The 27,680-nt window shown below is 38.1% G+C and overlaps 1 protein-coding gene across 4 annotated transcripts; it reads left to right on the top strand.

Moving 5' to 3' along the window:
- Nucleotides 1–222: 222 nt before the first annotated feature.
- TCEA1 (transcription elongation factor A1) lies at nt 223–27,648 on the top strand. Of its 4 annotated transcripts, none has more exons than XM_075416143.1 (10): nt 223–407; nt 5,959–6,021; nt 11,235–11,340; nt 19,518–19,605; nt 20,612–20,760; nt 22,620–22,676; nt 23,653–23,807; nt 25,030–25,176; nt 26,217–26,288; nt 27,340–27,648. In XM_075416143.1, exons 1-10 carry the CDS (start codon nt 339–341, stop codon nt 27,346–27,348), a joined length of 915 nt encoding a protein of 304 aa, XP_075272258.1. In that variant the 5' UTR covers nt 223–338; the 3' UTR covers nt 27,349–27,648. The 4 variants fall into 4 exon arrangements, with proteins under 4 accessions (XP_075272258.1, XP_075272259.1, XP_075272257.1 ...); XM_075416144.1 differs by having other exon boundaries at nt 20,615–20,760; XM_075416145.1 differs by lacking the exon at nt 223–407 and adding an exon at nt 676–738.
- Nucleotides 27,649–27,680: the final 32 nt, after the last annotated feature.

Genomic DNA, 27,680 nt, shown 5'->3' on the forward strand with positions numbered 1-27,680 from the left:
CCTGCGGACGGGCCCCCGCAGGGCAGAGCTTTTAATTGTAATTCTGCTCGGTCTGGAGCTCTGTGGGTTTTTTTTGGGGGGGGAGAGTTGCCGGTGCCGCCCCCCCTCTCGGCCTGCCGCAGCGCTGCCTGGCTCGCGCGGCCGGCGCTCGACGCGCGCTGCCTGGCGCCGCCGCTGTGGCTGCTGGGTCGGGGCGCTGCGCCGCGGCCTGGCTGCGCTCCCCGCGCAGAGCTCGGCGGCGGCCCCGGCCGCTTCCCGCGCCCCGAGGGGAGGGGGGTCTGACCGGCGGGCCTCAGCTCCACGCGCCGCCCCGGGCCCCCGCGCGGGCCGCCGTAGCCATGACCACGGAGGACGAGATCATCCGCATCGCCAAGAAGATGGACAAGATGGTGCAGAAGAAGAACGCGGTGAGCGGGGGCGGGACGGGACGGGACGGGAGGCGGCTCGGCGGCGCGGGGCCCCGGGCCGGCACCGCCATCCCGCCTTCCAGCGGGCCCGGGGCCTTTCCCCTTCCCGTCGCGCGGCGCCCGCCCCCGTTCCCCTCCCCGCTGCCCGGGGGGGCCCTCGGCCTGTCAGGCGCCCTGCTCCCCCCTGGCCCCGCCGGAGAGCGCGGAGCGGAGCGGGAGGCCCGGCCAGCGGGAGGAGGGGGCCTGCGGGGTGGTCTTCTGCGGGCGAGCGGTTCTCGCTTCCCAGCCTGAAAGCTCGAGTCGTGCGCTGGGCGTGGAGGCTGGAGCACGGGTGGGGAGCCGCGGCCCTGCTCCGGCAGGGTGGGCAGCGGGGGGGGGGGGGGGGGTGCGAGACGCCGCTGCTGCTTTTTTTTTTGCTTAAACAAAAGCATGAATATCGCTTTAACTGTGTTTATCAGTTCAGGGAATAACTTCTGCCTCACAATGGAGGTAGTGTGTGGGTACATGGAATTCAGTGAGCTTAGTCCAGGTGTTACGCTCGTGTATGCCCTTGGTACAGAACTCACGTAACATATGATACTTGTACTATCCCTACAAAAACATCAAAATAAGTAAAATTAGATTGCACTGCAACAGCCCATTACCCGGTTATGGTTACACATAAAATAGCATGCGCATAAATTGTAAACCCTGCTTACTGCTTCTTTATCCGGTGAACACCTTGTTATTCTCTTGTAATTTGTGTATTTGTGATTGCTGCTCTTCCTGCAAGCTACTATTTTCATACATAAGGGGTTTTTTTTCTATATGTTGTGATAGCGCATTAAATGTTCAATGTTAGTGATAGTTCAGAACTGAGTGATGCGGTGTTTCAGTTTATAGAAGTCTTTTTTTGCTGTTTAAGATGATGAAAATTATAAAGATTTTTAAATAAGATTCACATATTTGTAGAAATACTGATTGCATTAAAATAGTTGAATTTGTTCCGTTCTGAATCTAAACAAATTCATTTCAAGTACAGACAGGTCATGCTTTGCTGTGTTTCAAAATCCTTGATGTTCAATAATACTCTCTGGTTTAGTTCTGATACATTTTAACCTTCTAATAATACAGCGTGGAGACAGGAGCCGTGTCTAGTGGAAAGAATTTTTTACAACTAGCGTTTATTCATTTGATTATGTTTTTCACAGCTGGGGACACGTATTCCCGCTCTGGCGTGTGTCACCTCATTAACTGACGGAGCTCGAGGGATCGGTGCAGCATCTTCGCTGGGGTCAGTGTAGGTCTGATGTGGCCAAATGCAGCAGCACAGCTGGGCCGCGCCGGAGCCAGCGGCTGGGTCTTCATCTTCACCCCTGCCGTGCAAGAGCACAGGCAGCACTAGAAGCAGTTGTGCTTTTGTACTTTGGTGGAACAGAGCTCCTTCGTTCCAGCTCGTTACCACACGCAGGTGGCTCTGTTGTTAGTTTGACGCTGTCTCAAAAACCTCTTAAGGCTGAGGGCTTGACCTGCCCCCGTGGCCGATAGTGTAGATCTGACAGTTTATCCAAAGTGCTTGAGTGTACCGGTATAAAAACCTGGAGTTGTATGATAGGAGAAGTAGTATGTTAGTATGTAACCCCGGAGAGGTCTCTGTTTTTCTTACTAGTCTTTGTCATTTAGAAGGCATTTCTTCTTTAATTGCACAGTGTGATTTCCTACCTAATCCTGCCCTGCATTTAAAATGCTAACTTTATCAAAACTATTACGATAATTTCTATGAAGAGGTCCTTCGTTGTCTCACAAAGATGAAGCTGAATTGAGAAATGTGTTTTTACGTAAGTACCTGCTGGATAATGGTGCTCCTGACAACCTCTTGTATTCCTTTCTCGACAAGAACAGGTATTTGGTGTATGTCTTTGAATGAGAATGATTTGATGAAACCCATCAACAAAAGAAAAAAAAAAAGCTTTCATACCTTTTTACTCTGAAGTTGTCAGAACTCAGATGACAAGAGATGCTTCATCTCTCATACAAAAGGAGACTCTGTGGCTTGTGGCAAAGTGCTACCTGATGTTTCTTTTGATGTGTTGAAAAGGCAGGCTGTGCAGACACCCTTCCTGAGTCAGACTCTCGGTGACTTGCCTTGACTAAGTATTTAATTGTAGCTGTGCAGATTTCGTAACTATGCCAGTGAAGTGATATGTGCAATTGTTCTGTTTTGAAGGACAAAATAATAACGCAATGTTGTATTTAATACACTGTGAGATACCTATTTCTGCTGTTACTTCAAATACTGGTTGCATGTTTGAAATAGATATTACTGCTCCTTCAGAATAACTGTGGTTGGATTAAAACACGTGTAGTGCCTTCCTTATAGGTTTTGTTGTACGTAAGTAGACTTTTCTTTCATTAAACTGCTGTTATGAATAGGTATGAAAAATAAGGCTGCACCCATGGGTTAAGAAAATCAGGAACAGTTCAGTAAGTTTGGAGAAGAAAATGTAAAATTGTCCATGTTATTAAATGTTTGCTCCCTTAAGTAGAACAGAATTATAACTGGATAGTTCTGCTGTCTTCAGAAACATACTCCATTTTCTATTGCCTAAAGTATAGCTTTAAAATATGAATATAGAACATCATTCTGGTGTTATGATCTGATCAACTGAGAGAAGCTGAAAGGAGTAATCTACTGAATCTGTATGGAGCTGACGTCTGTTATTTCGAGTAACAAAGTGAACTGGAAGGCAGGCAGACTAGTAGAGTGGGGCATTGCTTTTCATATTCTGTAAAACTATAAAAATGCTTTTAAAGGAAGATTTATAATAATGTTCTTAATGGTTGTGGTTTTTTAAACAGAGAATTCTTACATTAGAAAAACAGGAATTACAAGAGTTACTGTGCAACTTCCACTCTGGTTTTGAGGAAAAGAGGGCATTTGACTTTATGCTAAGAAAAGTGGTTATGAAAAACTGTGTAGTTGCTGTGAATTTAAACTCAATTTAGATTTAGCTTTAAAGCATCCAATTCTTGGTGTGCATATTATATTATATTATATTATATTATATTATATTATATTATATTATATTTGATTAGAGAAGGGCGAAGGCTTAGAGAGCATTAGTGCAGTAGAAATTTTGGTGATTTGGTACAGAAAACAACATGAATTGTAGGTAAGATCTGTGTAGAGAGTACCTGGGTTTTTTTACTTGTGGCATGGTTTGTTAAACTGCTGTGTGTCAAGTTACTAGTTTTGGAAAATGTTTAGACTGGGTATAATAACGTTGTTTTGACAGGTACAGTTGGAAAGGAATTTTACAGAAGCAAAGAAATTTTGGCTAGACTGTATTTCTAAGAGGAGGTGAAGAGAGTGCTGCTTAGCCTTACAGTATCATTGTTACGCTGAAATTGCAGACTGCAGTAACCTGTGTTTATTTTGAAATCACATACTGTGTACAGTTTGCTAATAATTTAGGTGGTTTGGAGGTAAGTGTTACCGGATTATATTTCTGAAAATGGCACGTTGACTTTTGTCATTCCTTTTGTTCTGGCTGAGAAAATTTTCTTCAATTTTATTTTTCTTTTGCGGTGGTGAAGATAATTAACTTGCTTTACTTGGATCTGTGTTTGCACAGAAGAAACTGTGCTTAAGGCTGTTTAGAGAAAGAAATGGTTTAGTATGCTAACTCAGTTTAGCACCTGTCAACAGCATGACATTTCCCAGTCTTGCATCATTGCTGCTAAATTTCTGTGGTTAAAACTGGAGAAGTTCTGTGTGTTATGAATAAAAGTAAAATAAGACTTTTTGCTGTGATGGCAAAATAGTGAAACTTTAGTTTTATAAGTGAATTGGGTTTGTCTAAGGTGGGACATAGTCAAATGTCTGTTTTTAGAGGCTGCTTTGCTGTCAGATATGTTTAACAAACAGAGATTGTAGCAGACATTTGAAAGCGTCCAAAGCTGTGCCTGTGTGGATGTGACAGAAGTTCCACTTTCGTCTCTCTGAGCCTCTTGGTGGTTATTTTATGTGCTATCTTTAGTGGTTAAAATGTAAGACCTGCAGATGCAGCAGGAGATTGCAAGAGTTTCCTTGCAACAGGTGTCATGTTAGAAGTTGATTAGGGAGATTTTAAAAATAAAGGCAAACAAAATGCATATTAAAGTAAACAGAATAGGGTGAGTTAAGAGAGAGGTAAGGAAAGAGAAAGGAATCAAATTCCAGAATCTGCAAGATGGAAATTATGTGGGGTTTATTTCCAAACCTCATGAATTTTCAAAAAAAAAAATAAAGGCGGGAAGGTAATGGGCTTAGCCTGGTAGCATGGCCTCTTGCATGCGAAGGCTGTTGCCTTCCTGCAGTTCATAGCTCACAAGTTCAGAACCCTGTACACTTGAATAACAGCAAAGTCATGTCAACCTTTAGAAGACTGCAACCTGCGTGCACAGTAAGAAGTGGATGGTGCAGAGCTTTGCTTAAGAAGACGTGGTAAATCATCAAGGATGTAGAGGTTGAAGTAGATTATGGAGATCACATTTATGAAAACCTTTTTTTTTAAGTAAGGCCAACATCCCCAAGGAATGAATTACTTGAATGTTAGTCAGAGGAGCTGTGTGTAGAGTTTATTAATCCCTGACAGTGTAGTGTCTGAAATTAACTCATCTATATAGAAAGTTGATGCTTACAGTATTAGTTTGTACATTTCCATATGGTCTTGGGGGGGGGGGGGGGGGGGGAGGAAAACAGAACCCACAACAGCTGAGTAATAAACAAGTGCATTAGCTCAGATGTTATAGCACATTAGAATGGGCTCTGGCTTCTAGTTTGGGACATGTTGATGCTTGGCCCGTCTGTTAGAGGCTGAAGAGTGTTGTCTGCACTAATCTATGCAGTCTAGTCTATGTATTTCATTGAAAACACATCTTGCTCAGCGTTTATTTGTAGACACACTCATGAAGTTGTCTTCTTGTTGATGAAGCTATAGCTGTGTCTAGTAGAATGGTGTAATCTGATCACAGTTTTTAAACCAGTAAAACTTTTCTGGCTATACCACTACACTGCAAATACAGTTAAGAATATTGGCTATGTATGTTTTTTTTAAATATATAGTTATATGTGCATATATATATATATATGCACGTTAGTGATGGACTATGCGGAGCTGCTCAGCTCCAAGTTCTTGTGCTAAAGCAGGCAAAGTTATTCTGAACTGAAAATTGCTGTTGTCTGACTTGTTTCTGATGCTGTTAAGTGAAGTACCTGTGAGGCTGTTTTCTTGAGGTTGTGTGCTGGTTAAGTAGTAATAGACAGAATGCTTTAACTGGCATTTGAACTATATGGGATAAAACTTCTCTAGTCTTTGAGTGAATACTTTGATTTCTGAGTTAAGGCCTGTTAACAGAGTTTGTGAAGCAGAACATGCCTTGTGCTAGAGTTGTTCTGTGGATAAGTTTGGAATTGACGGTTTGAGTCCAGTCTGGGACCTGGAAGGCAGATGAGAGTATGTTGTTGATATTATATTTAAAGTATCTGATTGCTACTAAATTGACTTTTTTTTTTCCTTTTTTTTTTCAGGCTGGAGCTCTTGATTTATTGAAGGAGCTTAAGAATATTCCCATGACCCTTGAGTTGTTACAGGTATGATTTTCTTGTTGTTATGTTGCAAATACTAACTCCATAATGATGAAGGTGAAGCCAGCAAATTTGGAAGAAGTTTGTACTGTTGAAGTAGATTCCTATGTAGAAACTCCTTGGAAGAATCAGTGTTGTTATAGGGTAACTAGTCTAATTTCACCCTGGTTTAGGGCACTTAGCTTAAGTGTTTTCTTCCGGTAGCAAGCTCTTAAAGCATATGTTTCTGAGTTGAAAATAGTGAATTTTGTCATGGACAAAGGGCAAGAGCTGCTTATAAACCTACCTTACATATAATCTTAGGTTCTTACTAACACAAATGTGATGCATTCTCTTCTTTCTGAAGGACAATGCACCCCATTACAGCTGATACCTTCTTTTCTTAAGTAGTTAGTTTGGTTTTGGATTGTGAGTGAGGAGAAGCATAGTTCATACCTTCAGGCAAGTTGAATTTGAACATTCCCCCCCATAACTCCAAGTAGTGTGTTTCTTAAAGTTATTATACTGCTACTCCTCCTCCTTCCCTTTTAATCCTCTGGGTAGGAGTGATGGTGTGGTGCAATCTCTCTCACCTGGGTGCATACTCTGTCTAATTTGGCTTATATAGACATCTTTAATATATAGTATTTTATACATTTATTTAATATATAGTATTTTATATATTATTTATAAATTCTTTCAAAAAGTGACTTGGTGAACTTTATTTGCACGTCAAGTTTCAGAGTTTGTCATGTAATTCATCAGTGAAAAACTTCTATTCCAAAGTAAGTAGATATTTCCAATCTCTGTGAACATTTTCAAATGGCAGAGGTAAACGTAAGACCTGATTTGCTGTGCTAGCCACTTAAATTGGAAGAGACTGAAACGTAACTTTTTTCTAACAAGCACTTAATGGTCACAGATACAGAATTAGCTATAAAGTTCAAATCTGAAGTGTCAGTAGCAAGGTCATTCTTGACGTATGCATCCTGTATATTTGCAGAATGTATTTGTTACATTATTACTGTTTGTGACAGAAGATAAGAAATTGAAAGTGTCACCTTCATGCATGAATAAGCATGGCTGATATGACGCTGTAACCTTCTCTATGTCCAGTCTTCTTCCTTAAAAAAAACCCAAAACAAAACCCCACTGAAAAAAGCCTCAAGCCCCACACAAAACAAGCAAAGCCAGAAAAACCCTGTGTTAACCTGATCCTTTTAAGTTTCTTTGCACAGGTCTTAATACAAAGTATTTGTGTTATAATGTTTTTTGCCATTGGAATGAAAAATTTCTCTGCAAGTGCTGCGGAAATTCTGTAAATGCTGCTGTGATGCGAACCTGTTCCATTTAGTGTGAAGAATGAGACTAGAAGGAGAAGCTTTACACAGAACAGTAGAACAGTTTTACCCTTGAACCATGAGGATCTGAAGAACGTACAAGTAGATAACTTACTCTTTTTTTTAGTTGCAATGAAAACCTTAGTAATGTTATCAACAGAGGAGGATTCTTGACCTTGCGAAGTATAAACAAACTCAACTGTCTCTCTTTTAGGGCACTTGTGGGATGCTGACTTAATTTGTATAGGATTGCATATTAATTCTGTCCAGTTTTCTGTTCTTCTTGAAAGAAGCGTATTTATTCCCATCCATATGACAGGTACCCGTTTTTTAGAGTGAAACACTATTTTCAGTAAAAGGTTGTTTTTAATCTGTGTTGGGACAGGCACCATATGAGTTTGTAAAGAAAATTTCTCTGTGTTACAGTAGGTCTAAAGGGATCAGGTGTTTTACCATACCCTTGCGTAGTAGATTGACTGTAGCTTAGTTCGGAAGTTTTGCCTCAGTATCCTCTGCTGTATTCAAAATAGTTCCACTGCATAAGATTGCATTTAGCAACATGTTCAGACTCAAATTTACATTATTTTTTTGTTGAGAGTTTTATAGATATGTAAAGTCTGACGTGAATTTTCTGTGTTCATCTCCCAAATTTGCTTAAGCAATGGAGGACACAGAGCAACAGTTGAAATGCAAAGTAATTGTATGCATTGCACTGGTAGTGCTTCATTAGTGTGCTAATGACAAGAAGGGTGTTGAGCTTGAGAAAGTGGGAGCACTAACTTCCTCTGTGTAGACTGAGATTATGTATTGATGTGTTTGAACTGATGAAACGCAGTGAGAAGCATACTTCTACACTCATTTTTAAGCACTTTCTAAAGCTGGCTACATTGAGAAAAGCACTCCTAGCTGATATGACAGTTTCATTGTTCTTGTTTAATAAGAGAAGCGACGATTTTTCCTGTAATGTGACTGTTGCTTCAGTGTGAGCTGGTGAGGTCCTCTGAACAATTCACAGGTATGTGGCACAGGAAGGGGCATGTTGGTAGCCTGGACTTGTGCCTTGTCTTTCTTGCCTGATTTTTGTCACAGAATGCTGAAGTGGTTACAGAAAAGAATATGACTATGTCATATCTAAAGTGTTTTATGTAAGCAAGCTGATTCTTGCTCAGCTAGGCAGGGAGCCAGTAGCCTTCCTCACACGTGATTCATCCGGTGGTCAGAATTGCAAATCTGCTTAGCAGCCGCGCAGTATTAAAGGGATCGTGTCCCTGGTGCTAATTGTGGGTTAGTGCGCAGCTGAACAGTGAGGCAGACGGTCTGTATTTTCACAAACAGGTTTTACTGGAAATTACACACACATAGGCAGAACTAGGCTGTGATGTACAGTCCTTGTTAATGACTTCTTGCCAGGTCACTGGCGAACTAGGGAGTCCTGGGAACCCAGAGGTGTTTGTTCTTCGGGCATTGATTTGGCTCTTCTTTGGTCCAGGTGCTCACCAATGCTCTGTCCTCATGTTCTCTTACAGTTTAAAGTTGGTAACACCTCTGCTTGCTTCAGTGGTTGCTTTTCTTCCCCAACTATGTTCTTTACGTTTTCTCGTTTCGTCTGGTTTAGAGAAGGGTCGCTGCCACCATGTGCTTTGGTTTGGTTCAGTCCTAGGTTTCTTAGGCTGAGTGTTGCTGGTACCAACTGAAGGCTGCCTGGCCTGCAGCTTGAATGCTTCAGGGGTGAAAACAGCTGTCTTACGCTGTCCCTGAGCCTCTTTACTCTCAGAAAGCAAATGAAAAGTGCTCTAGAATTTAAAGTGGGGAAGAGTGATCCATTCAAAATGCATTTTGGACAGGGTGAGGAAAGTTTTCGTATACCTGCACACTGATAAACTGGCACAGAGATAAAGCAATTCCACAGGTTACACTGGGCTAGGCAAAAATGCTGGAGTTTTCCACTTAAAATGGCTCTCACAAGGACAGCTCCATAGGCTGGAAGGCTGAGGAAATTTCAAATGTTGACAGCTTGTTTGTCATGAAAGCACAGTTGTTTTGAGAATACAATGCTGATCTTTTGTGATTACCTGTGTCAGTTTGCAGGCAAACAAATGGGTAGATCAGTCCTGCCCCTCTCTTTAGGCGAGGCCAGATAAAGTGCTCTATAAAAGCAAACAAATGAACTATGTTTATTTATTGCCTTAAGAAAGCTGGCAGTCTAGACAGTTACCATAATCTGTTTCTCTTGTGTGATCAGAAGAAAACATTAATTTGTCCAACTAATTTTGAGTTTTACGTGAGTTTTTGAGTTTGACTCACCGAAGTAAGTCTGTCTTGCCTGTTTGCTGATGAGAGTAGACCATGGCTGATGAGAGTAGGCTGTGGTTGTGCCCACTTGTCAATGGAGGGTTGTTTTTTTGTAGATACTTTTCTCATTTGGATATGGTGAATATTTTATGGAGTTCTAAGCACATGTTATTTTTTATTGTCTGAGCATAATGTCGAGAGTGTGTGTTAAAAACTTCAAGCGAGTTGGCCAGTTCTGTTAGTCTGAGTGAGCAGAGTCCGTCTTGAAACACTTTAGTTACAGGTGAGTAACCATCTGTTTTCTTTAATCCAAAATACGCATTTGGAACTGGTGCTCAGACCTGAGGTTATGTGATGTGTTTCCTTTGCTGAAATAGCTGCTGAGTATTTCAGTGCATTTCCAGTCATTTAGCACATTGATGGTGCTCCAGAAAGTGTTGTGTGGGTTGTAAGCAGTAATTTACAGGAACAAATCGTTTCCATTTTTAGTGAGCCACAAAGTTTTAAATTTTCCTTTAAAGGAGAAGGAAATTTATGATGAACCACTGCAAAAGTAAGTAGATTCATTTATATTTAGTGAGTCCCGTAAATAGTAAATGCAACAAAATCAAGCATCTCAACAACAATTTAAAAAATTTAGTCATCAATCAAAATATGAAATGATAATAAAATACTTATTTGTATGGTTAAACACTTTTCTCCTCTTGTGAAACTAAAAGTGTGGAAATGTTCTACTTGTTAGATTAACATGTTAATAAGAAGTCTGCTAAAGTGAAACTTCCGTTGCTGTTGAGCTGAATTTGTGTCCTCACCTTGTGAGCCTTACGAGGAGCAGCTTGTAAATGAAATCTCCTTTTCACTCTGTAGGTGGCAGTAGTGCCAAAGGTTTAAAGCCTGTCAGTAGCTTGGCCATGTCAGAGAGGCAGGCTAGTCTTGCTGTTTCTATCTAAAAGCAGAGCTTTCCGTGCTTAAGATTTTAAAGAATCTAGCTCAGTATTGCCAAAACTATTAGGAACCTAAAACATAGTCGCTCCCAGCTGAGACTGCAGCTTCTTCCGCAGCCACTAAATGGGAATTCGAAGAGTATGAAGTCACTGAAGCAGTTGGCAAGCTTCTGAGCATGCCAAAATATAAATACCGTTATTGCTTCACAGAAGAATAAGGTTTTGAGGCTAGAAACTCTGCTAAAAATTTTATATAACATTAAGAGGTATATATGGGTTTCACATTGTTAGATGTCTTGAATGTTGTGCTTAGTTTAAGTAAGTAGTTCTGCAGAGAGTTTTAAAATGGTTCGGGAACAAAAATCTTCCAATTGATTCCGTATAACCATCCTGCCCCTCTCCCTCCCCAACTCTGTGATGGAGGCAGATGGTAATACTGATGTATTTCTTTTTAGCATGTCCATGTTGTTAAAATAAGTTTTGTAAAGGCTTGCAGCATTTCACCCTGATATTTAAAAAAAAAATAATCACAAAAACAAAGAAAAAAAGACACTTTTAAAAAACAATGTCAAAATACAACGTCAAAATACAACTTTATATATGTTTACTTGTTAGATGGTCTTCACGTCACCTTTTATCATGTATATTTTTATTTCTGTTGCAGTCTACCAGAATTGGAATGTCAGTGAATGCCATTCGCAAGCAAAGCACAGATGAAGAAGTTACATCTTTAGCAAAATCTCTTATCAAGTCTTGGAAGAAACTGTTAGGTATGGCAACATAAACTTTTTTTTCCCTGCTCTTGCGTGTTGTAACTGTGTGCAGTCTTGATGCAAATCCTTGACACTGGCTTGCTCTAGATATATTTGTGCTCCTGTGTAAGTATTGAAACTTTCTGCACTGCTGTAGTTGTTTTTTACTCTTTGACTGTCAGCAGTGCATTACTGTGAAAGTGTTTTCAGAGAAAAAGTTAGTGTATTTTTATTGGGGTTGGCAAGCAGTAGGAAGCCAGCTTCTGTGACATGACTCATTTCTGAAGTCTCGTTGCCTGCTGTTGGGCCAGGGTGACTGTACTGCAGCACTAAGAAGTAACGAACCTGTTCTTGACTATTTCCTTTGTCAAATACAACAAGTGCTCTAAAGAATTGTGCAAAATCTCATATGAGAGTGTGGAGGCTTTGAAGTTTGGTTATAAAGTGATTTGTGAAGAGAAAAAAACAGTAAAAAGTTGGCGTTCAGAATCTGCTAGAACTTACAGGTAGTGAGAAATAGATCTGTACTTTTGAAAACACTTATAGTTTTAAACAACTTACTAATTAGTTAGTTAATACTTTTTTATTTAATTTCGCTTAAAGTAATGAATGCAGTTAATGAAACCTTTCTGTTAGCAGGGTTTTATTCAAGGATATTTTGTAGTACTTGAGGTAGTTGAAAACACTCAAATCTCAAACTGTGTACAGGTATTTTTGTTCCTGCACTGTGCTGTACTCTATTTTGTTTATTTGTGTCTAATTTTAGGTAAACTAAGATTTAGGAAGCTTTAAATTTTGAAATAGAAAATGGCTCATTTTCTGTTGGTTTAAATATTTGCCATTCCATCTAGAAGAAATGTGCTAAATAGCAGGAGATGTTAAGAGTCCCCTGCCATTTGAAGTCAGCCTCATTTTTATCAGTTATGAAGTATCTTATCAAATACTTTATTACTCTTTTGGAAATGGTGCATAAATTACTTTGTATCCATCTGCCAGTATATGTATGTAGAAATGGACAATCTGTCACAGCTTTCGACTTCTATATTCTAGTAAGAAGCAACAACCTCTGTAGCAGGCATATTTTTTTAACCTACCTTTAAATAGTTGAGTAATACTAATTAGGTTAGTTTTAGTCATTAAATTTAGATAATACTAGATATGCTGATAAAATACTTTCAGAATAATGATAATGACTTTTATTATAAATTAAATGTATACTTTATGAAGGATCTGATCAGAGTTCACTGGTAAATAGTGAAAATTATATACTTTTTGTGTTTAAATTTCCACCTAGAACTTGAAGTGCAACTGTATTAAATCCAAATACATAAAAGTGGTAAGATACTTAAGTGGAGAAAGTGGACAAGTGCACATGTGGATTTGCATGTTAACTTGATTTACGCTAAAGACTTCTAAAAGCAGCAGCTGGATTGAGTGACCTAGCTCTCAAATTATTTATCTCAGGTAAAAAAAAGTCCTATCAAATATCAAGTTTTGTTGTGTGTCGTCCCCTTCCTCCCCCGCCCCTGTTCAAATTTTCGATACTGCAGCTTAGTCTAGGCAACAAAGTAGAGGAAATATTCTTTTTTCCCCCCAGAATTCTCAGCTTCTGGGAGTGCCCTCGGATACTGTGTTTTTTTGGGGGAGGGGCTAACCCTTCTGGGTATTGCTGTCCTTTGAGCAAAGGAATTGCTATTTATTTGATGAGACAGTGAAAATAGTCTTCTGTCTCTTTTTTTTAACACAATATCTGAAGTTATTCAAATGTCTTAATATCTTGTTACTTACAGCTGACTGATCTTTAAGTGTTCAAACATTGTGAAACATGGGAAGTATGATTTCTACCTGAGGACCAGAGGGTGTTGGTGCTGTAGAAGTCTGGAATAAGACCGTGGTGCCTGATGGTCACGGCAGGTCAATCTGGGCGTAGGCTGATGCTGCAAGGGCTGGTCCTGGCTTCTCTCCTGCGCAGGTGCCTCCTGGCTCCCTCCTGTGCTGCGACTGGTGCTCAAGTGGCTGTCTGGGAGGCTAGAGCTGGGAACTGACCAGCTGGGAACCAATCATTTGCTTCAGTTCTTCTGGGTTAGATTTCAGCTCTATCAGGTTCTTGATGCAGCCTCTTGGCAGTGACTGTTCCCTGCACAGGGACTGCAGCAATAACGTACAGCTGGGGCACGGTGGATGTTCCCCTTTTGATGGCTTGCCACACTCAGGTTGTTTTAAGACAGTTGGGAGACTCTGCCTAAGGCTGCTTGCATCAGGTGAAGTCAAACATGTGAGGAACTGGAAAGTAAATAGCAAATATGTGACACTAATCAGAACTGAGTACTTTCGTCTTGAGGCAGTGGTATGTGACCTTTGTTCATGCTGTAATTTTTGTCAGATGTTATTCCGTGTATATTACTGTGCCAGGTCTAGTAAAGTTGTGGTTGTGCACTTGCTATATAAAATCAAATTACTCCTGAAAATACAGTGCTCCTAGTATTCAGAACATTTGTAGTTAAATTCTCCTTCATTGTGATGTAGACCTTATAATAAAGCATAGTAGGGCAAATGTTTCACTGCTCAGTAATTCATTAGAACTTAAAATCTCAGGACTGTGGAAGACAGGGTATCTGGACTGCGTGAAGTATGGGTGGGAATCTTACAAAGTGCTCTTATTCTGTTTTATCATTAGTTTTGACTTGCTCAGAAGAATACGAACTACCGTATGTTGAGCTGCTTGAGAAATCAGTTTCGATTATGCTGTTTATAGTGCATGTAAAATGGTATGGATCAAAGATGGCAACAGAAGCGGACAGCTGTTAATCGTACCAAGCATTGTACTCAGAGATCTGAAGTCTTTGTGAGTTATTTTTATAAATGACATTTTTAAATTAGGCAAGAACTGTTGACTGTTCAGGCTGCATGTACTGTTTTAAGTTCAGTGCTATCGGAACATATGTTTTAAGAATGCATGGGAAACATGAGAAAAAATCAAAGTGAAGTAGTGAAGCACCAGATGTCGGTGGCTTGACTAGAGCCATGCCAGGTTGCTAATTCTTTTCCAGGGGGTTCAGAAACTGCCCAGCAGAGAGGGCTTGCAAGCATTGTCTGAAGTGACTCACTGAGTGAGCTACAGTGGAAGATCGCTTTCAGATGTTGCTGTAAGAACGTTAAACCACACAGCCAAGTTGGTCACAATTTACATAAGGAAGCAAATTCTGCTCTCAGAATAAAATTCTATTCAGTTATAACATGGGATTTGCAAAAAACAATTGTTCTGCCAAGTAGCTGAGTATATGGAGTATGCCATGCAGATAATGAATCTATACGTACCCATTTAGGTTATGAGGAGTGTTCCTTTATATTAAGAAACAACAACAAAATATTCCTTAAGGAATTCTACATTCTCCATCACTAATGATTACTTACCGAACTCTAAGAGTGTACAGTGAAAAAGAACGCCCAGACCTCTAACTAAGGGAACTTAACTCCAGGACATTTACGTGCTGAACTGGAAATGCAGAATGATTTGACAATAATCCTAACATTAGCTGCAAACGTGATCATCTATTGCCAGTATCAATAAATAGTATCAAAAACTAAAAATGGGGCCACAAACATTTTGAAGTGCCTGTTTCAAAAAAGCGCGTGCCTGAGTAATTTTATGTTAAAAGAATGTTTAAGTACTTAATGTTGTGAAGAGAAGGTGACACCAGCCACCCTTCACAGAAGTGTTTTACTTAGATTACTTTGTTCACACAATCCTTTGTTATTTCAAACCTGGGTTTGATTTTACTGGAGCAAGCTGGAACAGTCTAGCACTATCTTACAGGTATGTCAATGCTGTCATTAGGTAAAGTTGTACTAGAACATCTAGTAACCTACTGGCTTTGCTGAAAAAAATTTTTACTGACAAAACAAATTCCGAAATTACAGTCTAATAGTGTTTAAGAGTATTGTTCACTCCTGGTAAGGAGACTACATGTGTTTATAAGATATCAGGTAGAATCAAGTGCAAAAATAATTTCAATAGTTTCATTGCCATATCAAATATGAGCTGTGAAAATTTCCCCCTGTCAAATGTATATTTGGAACTGTTCCATGTACAATTAGTAGATCTGTGATTTCTTAGGCTTATCAATGGAGAGGTAATAACACATGATGCAAATTACATCATACTGTATAGGAGAAAAAACTATGTATAGCATAGAAGTTAATGTCTTGCTTTTTTATCACTTATGATAAAAAAAATTTTAAAATGGTGAGGAGTTCATGTTTTTGTTGTTTATTTATAGATTTTAGATACTGTTCCTCCCTGTGCTGCTACTTGGAAGAAGCTTTTCTGATCTCACTCTCATGTCTTACTACATCTTGCAGAGGAATTGCTGACAAGTGTAGCTGCTGGTGCATATCAAGATTATTTTGGTCTGGGTCTGGAAAACGGGGCCTAAAGAATTAGTAAATATGAGGGTCATTGTTAAATTAATGACTATGCCATCTGTTACCTGTTCTCATATCTCTTTCCTTTAACTTATTTAAACTGAATACTCGGAAAACTTTACAAGTATTGGTGGTGATATCTGAATCAGCAACAGAAGATAACCCACTAAATTAAATTATGTGCTTCCAGGGAATAACTAGCCACCTTTCATTAACATTTCTGAAAAATTCTTACTTTAAAAAAAATCTGTATTTTAATGTTAAATGTATAAATTAATAACATTACATCTTTTTATTTTCTATTTTTTTTCTTATTACTAGCAAATGTCTTGAGTTCACTTGTAATTATAATTAGAAGAATGTACGATGAGGCTATTAATGGCTTCTGACATTCAGATTAATTATATTATCTCTGGCCGTATATTACTACAATAAAAATTTTGTTCTGATAACAAAGAACACTGTCATCTCATGTTTTACCCTGGAGAGACTATTGCACTGGAGAAGGCAGAAGTATCTTTCAAATTAATTGCAAATCCCAGATAGAAACTGCAATGCAGTAGTCAGAATTTGATAGTCTTATTCCGATGGCTGGTAGTCAGTTCATGCTGCTAGCTTGTTCTTTGTATTTTAAAGAAGCACTAATATAAATTAGCTTCTTACTAAAAAAAAAAAAAAAAAATCTTAAAGATTGTTTTTTTTGTGGCCTTCTGAAGCTGCAGTAGCTAAAACTGTGAAGTTAGAGTTTTCAGTCCTAAAATTGATGACAGTTTCAATTTGTTTCTGAACAAGAGTTCTGGGAAGTTTTAATAGCTGTTTGAAGTTGAAAAAGTAATTGTGCCTCTTTAAGGCGACGTGTAATTTATATTATGTAAATATTATGATGTTCTGTAGATTTCCTGAAGTGAATCGCTTGCTCATTGGAATTTTTAAGTATCTTTCACAGAAGGACCGTTTTTTCCATCTTCCTTTGTTAGGATTTCTGTGGTTGGTTGTAGTTCCCATTAGCTGTCATTCTTCCTTTGCATTAGTCTGGCCATTGAATGTAAAATTAATTAATTAATAGGGACTTTTGGTTTCTAAAGGATAATTTTTTTTCCGTTCCCCAGAGGCCAGTTGAAATGCTGTCTAGCAGGCTGTTAATTGCATTTGTTCTTTAGTCAATACAGTATTTTAATAAAGTAAAGAATCCTTATTAATGTGTGAGCTTAAGAATAGTTACTGCTTGACACTGGATCTCCTCAGTGCTTTCCAATTTATGATCCAGAAGAGTGACTGGCTTGAACACTTAGGAGAATATTTCGAGCGAACAGAGAATATTGTTAACTTTATTTTCAGATTTCTGAAAGTGGATTAAACAGAAGTATCTATAAACTCTTCTCTAAGAGACTGAAGAAATTGTAGTTTTGAAGACGTACTTGGCAAGGATGGTCCAGTTGTCTCAGCAGCGGAAGTTTGACCTCAGTTTGAGGCGTGCTTGCATGGACTGGTCTGCAGGTGTAAGGAGAGCTGTGCTTTTACCTCCTGCTTTCTCCCCATGCCGCACAGATACCCTGCCCTCCGCCAGTGACGGAGGCAGTCAGGGTATTCGCGGATGTTCTCAGGTGCCTGCCTTCTCTGGTGAAACAGTGTTGGACTAAATAGAAGTGTTTGATAGACTAAAACTTGGTGCCAGCTATAGCGTAGCGGTGTATTTGAGGCAAAATAAGCAGGAGATACCTAGGTCAGTTCTGAATTTGACAACTTGTGTGTCAGAAGGAAACAGGGAGATAAATGGGCTGAAGCAGAGCTCAGCTCTACAGCGGCTGTGCTGCTTTGCAGAACCTGAGCTGTACCCCCTGTTGATCTACCAGTTTGTCTTAAAGCCTCTGACAAAAATGATCACGTACTTAAAAAGTGATGAGGGTAAATGACATTACATGCATATGTACACAGTTTTTTAAAATGATATGTTGTGTAAGCATTTATTGCCACAGAGAGTAGTCATGTGCATAAGCATGTTAAAAATGGGATTGGTTTTCTCTCTCTGAGTATTGTGCACTTTAGGTGTCATAGCAAAGAACTTCTGAGATCCACTGAGTTTTATAGTCTCATTTGCTTTCTTAGTGAAATTACTTTATTATAAATAATAGTTGGTTGAATTGATACCTTTATTAGGATTTTTTGAATAACACCTTTAGCTTATGAAAGACAATCACACCAAGTGCCTTATCTACTGTGTTTAATTTTTTTTCTTTAATGTAGAAATTTATCAAGGATTGAATACAAAGTCATGAACAATGGGTGAGGAAATCACTAAACTTTGAAGCTCTTGAAGGCTGTGGAAATATTCTGGAGAAGTATCTTTGCTTGCCTGGTTCCTATACTGTTTTGTAGGCATCTCTTTTTTGGTGCAGCTGCAGACAGTATAGTAGATGGTGCTTGGTCTGATCCAGTACGGCTGTCTCTGTGGTCTCCTTTTATTATGATGATTTTTTACAAAGTGAGATTTGATTTAATAATTTCCTTAAAAGTAAAGGAAACGATCAAAATCCTATTCAGTTTAATACCTTTTTTTATATAGCTTTAAATGTAAATTGTTCCTGTTAAAAATCAGCCAGTACAGTAATTTTCTGCTGTCTAGGAAAAAAAAAAAAAAGCTCAGTGCTTGAATAGAAGACCTGAATTTCTGTGTTCCATACCACCAGGTTGCCCTGAATAATATGGAGATGTGACCTTTCTAGAAATTAGCATACATTTGGATGCTTAAACAAGCATTTAGATACCTACTTCAGGACATCTTTGTGGGAAAGACTCAGCCTTACCAGTTTCCCCTCCTTTTCTTGATCTGTTTTTAGTTGTTTTTAAAGTTTGCAATATATGCTTATCCCATTAAAATAGTTTATGGATTTAGAAGTGCAGTGGCAGCTTAATGAGGGCTTAGAGAGAGGTATTCACAAAATCTGACTGTCAGTGATGCCAGTCTCACTAGGCTTTCTCTATGGGTACTGGAGAGAGTCAGCCTTTCTAGAGGCAAATCAGAGCAGTAGCTTGATGTAGCTGTTGTGAATTCCCTTTACAGTGGAAGGGTGTATGTGTTCTCCCTAGGCTAAAGTTGAATGTTGTGATTGCCGTTCTTAATAAAGGCTTTTGTCTTTATTCTTTATAAAATCATCATTAAACATAACCTGTATGGGAAAAGCAAATTCAAATGTTTTTAAACACTAAGGCAAATAATTTAAGAACTATCACAGAAAATACCATGTGCATGTCTGAAAGGCTCCTTCAAAAGCATATGAAAATGACCTGTATATTTTTTGGCAACCATGGTAGCTTTTATACCACAGTTTTGTTTGGTTCAGTCCTTTGGTAGAAATCTGTGAATATAATTAAAAAGTGGTATGTGTTTAGTAGGAACTTGTATTTAAAACATGGAAGACAAACTCCAGAGACTTGATGCAGTAGTTTATGAAGTTATTGTATACTTCATGCAGCAGAGTTAGCAAAAATAAATAATGAAAGTCTATGTTTTCATCATGTCTTCATTGCCAGCTTAAGCAGGTTCTGGACTTGACTTGAAGGAACAGAAGTGTTGTCATATTTTCCATTTGCTGGGTTGGGAAGGGTGTTGGGGGTGGAAGGCTGTGCTGTAAGAGAAGGTCAAAGCAGAGGGTGGGAGCTGATAGCATTTCCAGCTGGCTCAGGAGAAATCGTCAAAGATATTTTACCACTGCTTTAAATCGGTTACTATTTCTGGGTAAAATAGAGTTTCTCATGTTTTGTATTTCCAGATGGACCTTCAACTGATAAAGATTCTGAAGAAAAGAAAAAGGAGCCTGCATCTTCCTCACAAAACAGCCCTGAAGCGAGAGAAGAAAGGTGCTTAATTCTTTATGACTACACAAATAATCTCACTTAGTACAAATTAACATTAAACTATTTGGTCCAAGTTTGTCATATTAGAGACAGCTTCCACATTCTTCTCTGAAATACGTAGAGTTGTACAAGAAATGGCGTGTTGTTAGGGAATTAAATCCTGCTGCTGCTGCTGACGTTAAAAAAAGATGAAAGCCACAGGTCAAGATATGGCCAGCCTAGTCGTTGTTTATTCCATCTGTATCATCTGTCAAATACCTCTTTCTCTCTCAATACCAGCACTGAGTTTTGAGACCTGTAAAACAACTTTCAGTCACAGCTTTGTGGTAATTGCATGTGTTAGAGGTTCAGAATACTTCTTTTGTCTGATAACTTTTATGTTTAATAAACAATCTCATTCTGTGCTTTTTTTGGTGAACACAAAATCTGTGTTACCAGAAAAATAAGCCCATGTTAATGACACTGTAGGAGCTGAAGAACATTTGCAAAATAGTTAATGCAAGCCCATTTCTTCTGTACATATCTGATTTAGTGAATCTGTTTCCAGCAGCCATTTTCAAATTGAAATTGAACCTCTAGCCATTTGTCCTTATGCAAGCTGAGACTGGTTTACAGTTTGCAAAACTACATTGATTGTTGGTTTGTGAGCATGGTACCACTTTTGTACAGTAAGCAGACTGAATGTTAGTGTAATGTATTGTCACTGCTTTTTAAAGTAAAGTTCCATGGGGAGGGGGAATATTTCATGTTAATGTAGAGAACTGAGCATTAAAACTTACATGCCACATAATGGAATGAAGTATCTGTTGTGTCTCTGTTGTGTGGGGTACCCTGGTGAATATTCCAAAGACACTTTTAAAATTGTACTGACTATAGAGCTAGAAGTATCTTTAAAAAGGTGTCCTGTGTTCTTTTTTTGAAATATCATTGAATGGATATAGCAGAAGACCAGTTATTTGAAGAAGCGGGGGGAAACATTAACATTAGTTTTCTCTTTGTCTTTTTTCAGCAGTTCGAGTAGCAATTCCAGCAGCAGGAAGGAGGAAGGTAGTGCTCCATCAAATTCTTTCATCCCTTCTTTTCCCCGGGCTCCAAGTACTTCGGATTCTGTACGAGTGAAATGTAGAGAAATGCTCTCTGCAGCGCTCAGAACAGGAGGTGAGCTTTGTAGACTGCATTTTCAAGTCATCCTCCTCTATTTCAGTCCTTCCCGCTCTTTTTTTTTCTCCTGCCCCATAGGGTAGAATAAACCCTGTTCATGTTCATTTGTGTGTATATACCCATAGGCCAAGTCACCCAAGTTGCAAGTAATGAGTAACCTTGACAGCATGGGAGTCTACTGAAACACATTTATGTTGTTGATGATACCAGGCATGTCGTGGCTTCTGTTCATCTGATATCTTGCCTACAGTGGAACTTCTTTTCAGGAAGATTATTGCCTCCTTAAAGGCTCATTTAAATCTTATTGTGAAAACTGGTATCTTTTTTGTCTCACCTCTGACTGGGAGTGCCTGCCTTTCTTACACCAGAGCTCCTGTGGGCCTGAAGATTCTGGTTTTTGAAGGCAGCCTTTCTGTTTCGATTTAATCTTGAAGTTTCATGGGGATACTCGCAATAAGAGAGTCTTGCATTGCTCTGCCTTCATGCCTTTTGGGCATCTGTAAATTCCTTGACTGTTTTGGGTTTTTTTCTTTTTCCCACTTCATGTACACTTGGGTCTCTTTAAAATGACAAATTGAATGATATGCTAGATGAAGAGCTAGATGAAGTTGGACTCCTCAGAACGACCTGAATTTTTTCATGTGGGTCCTTCTCTTCTACCAGAACTTACGACCCAGTTCCTGTTGCTCTGCTCTTGGCTCAGTGAAATCTGATGTAGTGTAAGCAGACTTCTGAATCATCTGGTTTTACCCTCTTCACTCTTTTATTCTTTCTTTTAATTCACGTAAGTTCAGATATAGACATTAATCAAAGCTGACTAAAGACTGTGAATTTGTGGTACTCTGGATATGTAGTTCATAGACTTCTAAAACAATTTGGGACCACAAAGTTGCGTATAGCATCTCAGTATTCATAATTCTATGTAGTCTTAGTTTTAGCTAGTTTTCCAAGAACTCTTGCTATGTTACTTTCTACAACACATATAAACTGATCATTCATGCGTTGAATGCCAGTCTCAAAAAGTAAGGTTTTTTTCTGATTCTGTGGCCTGCTGCGTGAGGTTGAAGGAGAAACGTTGCTTGGATTACTAACCGAAGTACACTCATGTTAAAATGAGAAGGAGGAAAACACATACTGTATCTAATTTGTCCTAAGCTGTCATGGAAAGGCAGCTGTCTTTACGAGTAAGGATTTTGGTCAGAAACGGTAAACAGTTATCTTCAGACATTTTAGGTCAAGTGTGCATTGTCTTCAAGATTGCTATGGTTTATTTCTTCTAATTTACATGTTTTATGACATGTCTCTGCATTTTTTTAAATAGCTAATATTGTTTGTGTTATTTGATTACTATGTTTCTAATGAAATCTCTCTTGGATGCATGCAGAACATTAATTGCTTAGGCTTGTATTGTGTGGACTGAAAGAATTGATGCAACACAATACGAAATATTTTCTTTCTGTAATAGTTTATTCTATGCACAGATATGCTGTGGAGATGGGTATTTGTCAAGCCTATTAGAACATTTAATTTTTTTCTGTATAGCAGAGTTTTTTGTTACTACTTGTGTTCGCAACTAGATGTCAGAATTTTTTGTTTTTGTGAAGGGTTTAGGGTGGTTCTACTTTTTTAAACTTTTGTTGCTCTTCATTTAACTTATTTTTGTTTTCCAAGTAATAAATTAACAAAGTTTTGAAAGGAGAAGTATATTGTAAATTAAATTTTCCTATGCAAAAGGAAAATTCACTGCAGTTGTTTCATAATTTGCTGAGTTTCAGAGTTTCGAATAGGTTCTCGGGGATATAGAACACTGATGAGATTGTCAAGTTGCTAACGTTTTAATATTTGTTTTTCCTCAGATGACTACATTGCTATTGGTGCTGATGAGGAAGAACTGGGTTCTCAGATTGAAGAAGATATCCTTTGTTATACATCTACGTGCTCTCAAACTAGAGTATTTTTTAAAAGCATTGCTAAAGTTAAAATTACTTAACTTGATCTGTATATTTAATATTTTTAAATTTCATTCAAAACAAAAATAGCAAACTGTGTGCAGCACATCAGTGCAGTTATTTAGTGTTTAAAAAAACAGCACAACGTAAATGATTTGCGTTAAAACATGTAGGAATGTGTGTAGGTGAGTGTGAGTGGGCTTTTTTAAGTTCAGTATGTTTTCCTTGCAGCAGCAATATTATATCTTACTGAAGCATTCAGACATGAAGTGCTGGGCTTTTCTAAGTTATTTTAAAATCTTTTCTTGTAAACAGTTTTAATCTTTTTTTGCTGTCTTTAATTTTCTACAAGTTTATTTCTAAATGAATTTGGAATTTTCAAAAGGGTTGTTCTGCTAGCAGTGTTTGAATAGTTACAGAGCAGAGGTCTGGGCTTCTTTTTATTTTAGAGTTTGTTGGGTTTTTTTTGGTGGGAGTATTCTTAAGCATAGAATTGGTCTAAGCTTCATGATTCTAACTTGCTGATGTCCTTCGGTAGTTACAGCCAGCCACCATTCCTCTTAAGGAATTTCCTGTTTCTGTTGCAAACCTGTTTTAAGATTCTGTTGGTGAGCTGCCAGTGTTTGAATATTTGGTTTAGAAATCAGTTAATCCTCAAGGTGAGGTCAAGGGACTGGACATAAATTTGTGGGTGACTTTTCACAATTTCATTTGAGATCCTACTACCCAAAAATTCACGTTTCGCTGACCACCTGCTAAACTATGAATAGGCTTCAGAAGGATGTGAAGTCTGCTGTATTGAGCAGGAAAGTATTGTTGGTTGGGGTGGGGGAGGACTTGATCAACAGTGGGACAAGTACGTTGCTTTAGAAAAGTTGCCCCCCCAAATGAATCCTTTATAGTGCTCTGTTTATTGTTTTCTTCCTTAAATCCAAAGCACCTATTTTTCAAGAATTAAAAAACACTGATATGAAATACAAGAATAGGGTACGAAGTAGAATAGCGAATCTCAAGGATGCAAAGAATCCTAACCTAAGGAAAAATGTGTTATGTGGGAACATTCCTCCTGACAAGTTTGCCAAAATGACAGCAGAGGTAAGTAAAGTCTTGAACTATTTCCTTATTAGACTTACTCCTGGCCTGTGTTCATTAGCCATAAAAACTATTTATGGAAGCTGCCCACACTTTTGAAAGCCTGTGGATTGCTTGTGGCTGGCACAGTCTGAATTACAGGGCTGTGTTCGGGCAGAGGGAACGAGAGAGATGTCTGTTAGTGGTTCCTAATACCTGATTTTGTCTGTAAGTCAGAAGGCAGGTAAGCTGTTATGTGTGTGTTTCCTGAAATGTAGTATGTTGTGCTGTTTTTAAAAGGCCACATGATGTGTCAGTGATAGTTTTATGTTTAGTAAGATGTAAATATGTCTGGCTAGTGACTCCAAGCTGCTTACATGTTCACCTTTCTGGATATGTAAGTGTTAGCCTGCCTTGCCATTTGTTTTTCAGGTGCTAACCGCTGCTGTTATACTCCTATGCAAGTTCTAGTACTGTGGTTTTAAAGATCAGTCCCTGTCCTGTTGGCATTTTCAGTGTTTCTTAGAAGCTTATTTCAAATTTGGCAGAAAACTTCAATTGATTTTGAAGGAAACTCTTAATAGTAAATAGAAAAAGCCATCAATGATAGGGGAAAGAAGCTAGGAGAATTGTCCTTTAAAAAAAATTAAATTTATGTTATTGAAAGAATATTTTGGACACTTGAATAGAAATTCGCATTCAGATGCTCTCTGTCTTTACAAATTCCCATGCAGATGCTCTCTGTCTTTATAAATCAAAATAAATGTAGGAAGTCAAATGAAAAATTAGATTTTATGGGAGAGAAGAACAAAAGCACGGTTAACATCTGTTTTCAGTTTGGTTGTTCTGCTTGTGTGTGTTGGATTCTAGCCCCCCAAATCAGGTATAAAGGAGTATCTTGGAGACTGAAAGGAATTAATTTTATGATCAAGAAATGAAAAACACGATTAGCTTTATTGTAAAGCAAAGGTTTTTTTTATTCTGTTCTTTTTTTTTTTCTTTCTACAGCTTTATGTAAATGTTAGCACAAACAGAGGCCAATAAAGTAACATGTAAAGAGAAGCAGATTGTATCTTCAGTACATATTTTGAGTTTTCTCACTCTATATGTTTGTATGTACATGTTCACAAACATATGTTTTGTTCATGAATTCTCAATCAAAAAACGCTATGGGCTTGCACAGTGGTTGTGACTTGTTTGGAACTAAAACTCTCTAGTAAGAGAACTCTCTCTTTGTCCATAACAGGAAATGGCAAGTGATGAGCTGAAAGAAATGCGCAAAAATCTGACCAAAGAAGCTATCAGAGAGCACCAGATGGCTAAAACAGGAGGTACCCAAACTGATCTGTTTACATGTGGCAAGTGCAAAAAGAAGAACTGTACATACACCCAGGTACGTGGCTATTCAGACTCTTTCCTTTTTCAAAGCTTAAGTCCTATATAAAGAGTGTCAGAGGAAAAAAAAGTTTTAATTACTAAATGAACTTTCAACAAAATGCTAACAAAGTACAAAATATGTGAAGATAGTTGGATCTGCTTAGGTGTGCTTATGTAAAGAATGTTTGTTGTATTAATTTACCAAAGATTTCATAGAATCATAGGTTGGAAAAGACCTGTAAGATCATCAAAGTCCAACCATCCACCCAACAACACCATGACCACTAAATTTTGTGTAAATCCAAGCTGAGTAGCTATTATATAGCCTGAAATGGCAGTTTCTTTGCAATGCTGAGTTTTTGCTAATTCTTCTTATTACATCTTATTAATATAGTTTTATGTGCAGAAGAGGTAATGTACGGTTCTTAATGTATGTAATCTTTTCTTTACAGGGGGAATAAATAGCAGAAAATAATGATATATACATATAAAAAAAAATGTACATATATACACATATATATATGTAATGTACTATTTGACTAACACTAGACCCTGATTTACAATCATGCCTACAACCTTTTTCTACTTTGATTTGGAAATATGTGCAAGAAGGGCTTTTATTTGTTTAGAGTGCTTCAGGGCATGTAATTCTGACCATAGGATCAGCTGCATTTATAATTTAGTAATGTATATTAGATGCTTTAAGTAGAAAGCTGTTTTTCAATCATGAGAGTTTTAAGCCTTTGCATCAGTAAATACATGTAAAGCTGGACTGAACATGCGGTTTTGCTGCAGAATATTTTCCTAGAAGTATGTGCACAGTTTCTGTGCTGAAATGGATATTTTAGTGCTACTAAATCTGTCAGAACAGAAGTTTATGATTGCTTTATAGTATAGACAAAAAAAACAGTTTCAGTTGATACAGAAAGTTAACTTGTATTTTTATCCGAATGCCTTTTCTTAATGTTAAGCTTTGATTCTGAACCTTCACATTGAAGACATACTAACCAAAGTTGAAGATACTAATTTTCCTCTCTGGCTCTTGCCTTGCCAAAGGTTCAAACCCGCAGTGCTGATGAACCCATGACAACGTTTGTTGTCTGTAATGAATGTGGAAACAGATGGAAGGTAAGACTGTTAGACTGCTCTGCATATTTGATAGCAGACAGCCAGGCTGTGTGGTTAATTTTGGTTTACAGTAAATGACAAATCAGTTTCTGTTGACTTTTGGTTATTTCTTAGCCCATTAATGATATTACATGTTGATATTGGGAAATAGCTTTAGGTTAGACGAGTATTTTTGAGTGAAGATGTAGGATCACACAAGCAGTATGGTGGCAAGGGGGTAGAGAAGTCAGGGCATTGACATAGTCCTTGTGACATTTAGTTATAATATTGCTTTTCCATACAAAATAGTGGGAAGTTAGTCATTGTGTTTTCTTTTTCTTCGCCCAAAGATACTCTAACTATTTTTAATCTCTGCTTCAATGAGTAGAACAGGCCTTTTTAGACCTTTTGTTGTTGCCTTTTCTGTTTTTTTTCCTTCTCTGGAAAGAAGGGGGGATGAGATCACTACTGCCATATTCCTGTGTTAGGATAAGTGTAGGGCAGTGATAATTTAATTTTTTTTTTTAAGTTCAGGAAATGGGAATTATAAAAGCTTCTGAGGAACACTGGTAGTCCAGTAAAGTGGAGAAACACTGAAATGCAGACCTGTAAATTTTACAACTTAAGATGTGATAGCATGCAATACGAAACATGATACCCTCATTCCATTATTTTTCTGTGTTAAGAATGCTGCAGCTCTGCAGAATCATGTTGCACAGCCTATGTTAAGATTACTACACAATAAAAATCTTTTAAGCATCTTGTTTTACATTTCTTATTACTGAATATTGTTGAAATCTATGCTCCAAGATATCTAAATAATTTGTAAAGCTTAGAAATTGTTTGATGGAGTACCTGGAAAAGTTCATTTGTCCTTAAAACCTTCTGGAAGGTGGTGGTTACAAAAGTGTCTGTATAAAGATGCTTGAGTGAAGGAATGGTTATGATATAAGCAAATGCTTTAACTGGTAATTTCCATATCCTAAGCATGGTGTTATATTTCTGTTTCTTCTTGCAGAGATTTAGAAGTAAGCTGTATGAAGATCTCATAAAAATTCTTTTCTTTTGACAGTTCTGTTAGAAGAAGAAATTGTCAAGACATCTGGACCAGTATGAAAAAGGATTTTGTAATTAGCTTTAAAAACTAGGCTAAGCATCTAGCTTCCTGCAATGAGAGGTTTTTTGGGTTTTGTTTTCTTTTTTTTTTTTTTAAAGCAGCATACATGCCTGAAATTAGCTTTTGTTTTGACACAACCATCATTTCCTTAAATGCCTTCCTATAGCTATAGTCAGTAGGGCCAGGTCGCTCAATTGTATGGTGAATGTTAAAATATTTTTTCATTTTTATAAGTAAGTTGACATTAAACTTTTACCAATTAAACATTTTGGTAATTGACGCTTTTTTTTCTAACT

This window comes from Opisthocomus hoazin, chromosome 3 (genome assembly GCF_030867145.1).
Source record: "Opisthocomus hoazin isolate bOpiHoa1 chromosome 3, bOpiHoa1.hap1, whole genome shotgun sequence".
Classification (NCBI taxonomy): Eukaryota; Metazoa; Chordata; class Aves; order Opisthocomiformes; family Opisthocomidae; genus Opisthocomus; species Opisthocomus hoazin.

Excerpts from the sequence above, each read along its gene's own strand:
- TCEA1 (XM_075416142.1), top strand. The coding sequence starts at position 339 with ATGACCACGGAGGACGAGATCATCCGCATCGCCAAGAAGATGGACAAG. Across the intron at positions 6,022-11,234 it reads TGACCCTTGAGTTGTTACAG|TCTACCAGAATTGGAATGTC; the intron begins GTATGATTTTCT and ends TTTCTGTTGCAG. Across the intron at positions 19,606-20,611 it reads CCTGAAGCGAGAGAAGAAAG|CAGTTCGAGTAGCAATTCCA; the intron begins GTGCTTAATTCT and ends GTCTTTTTTCAG.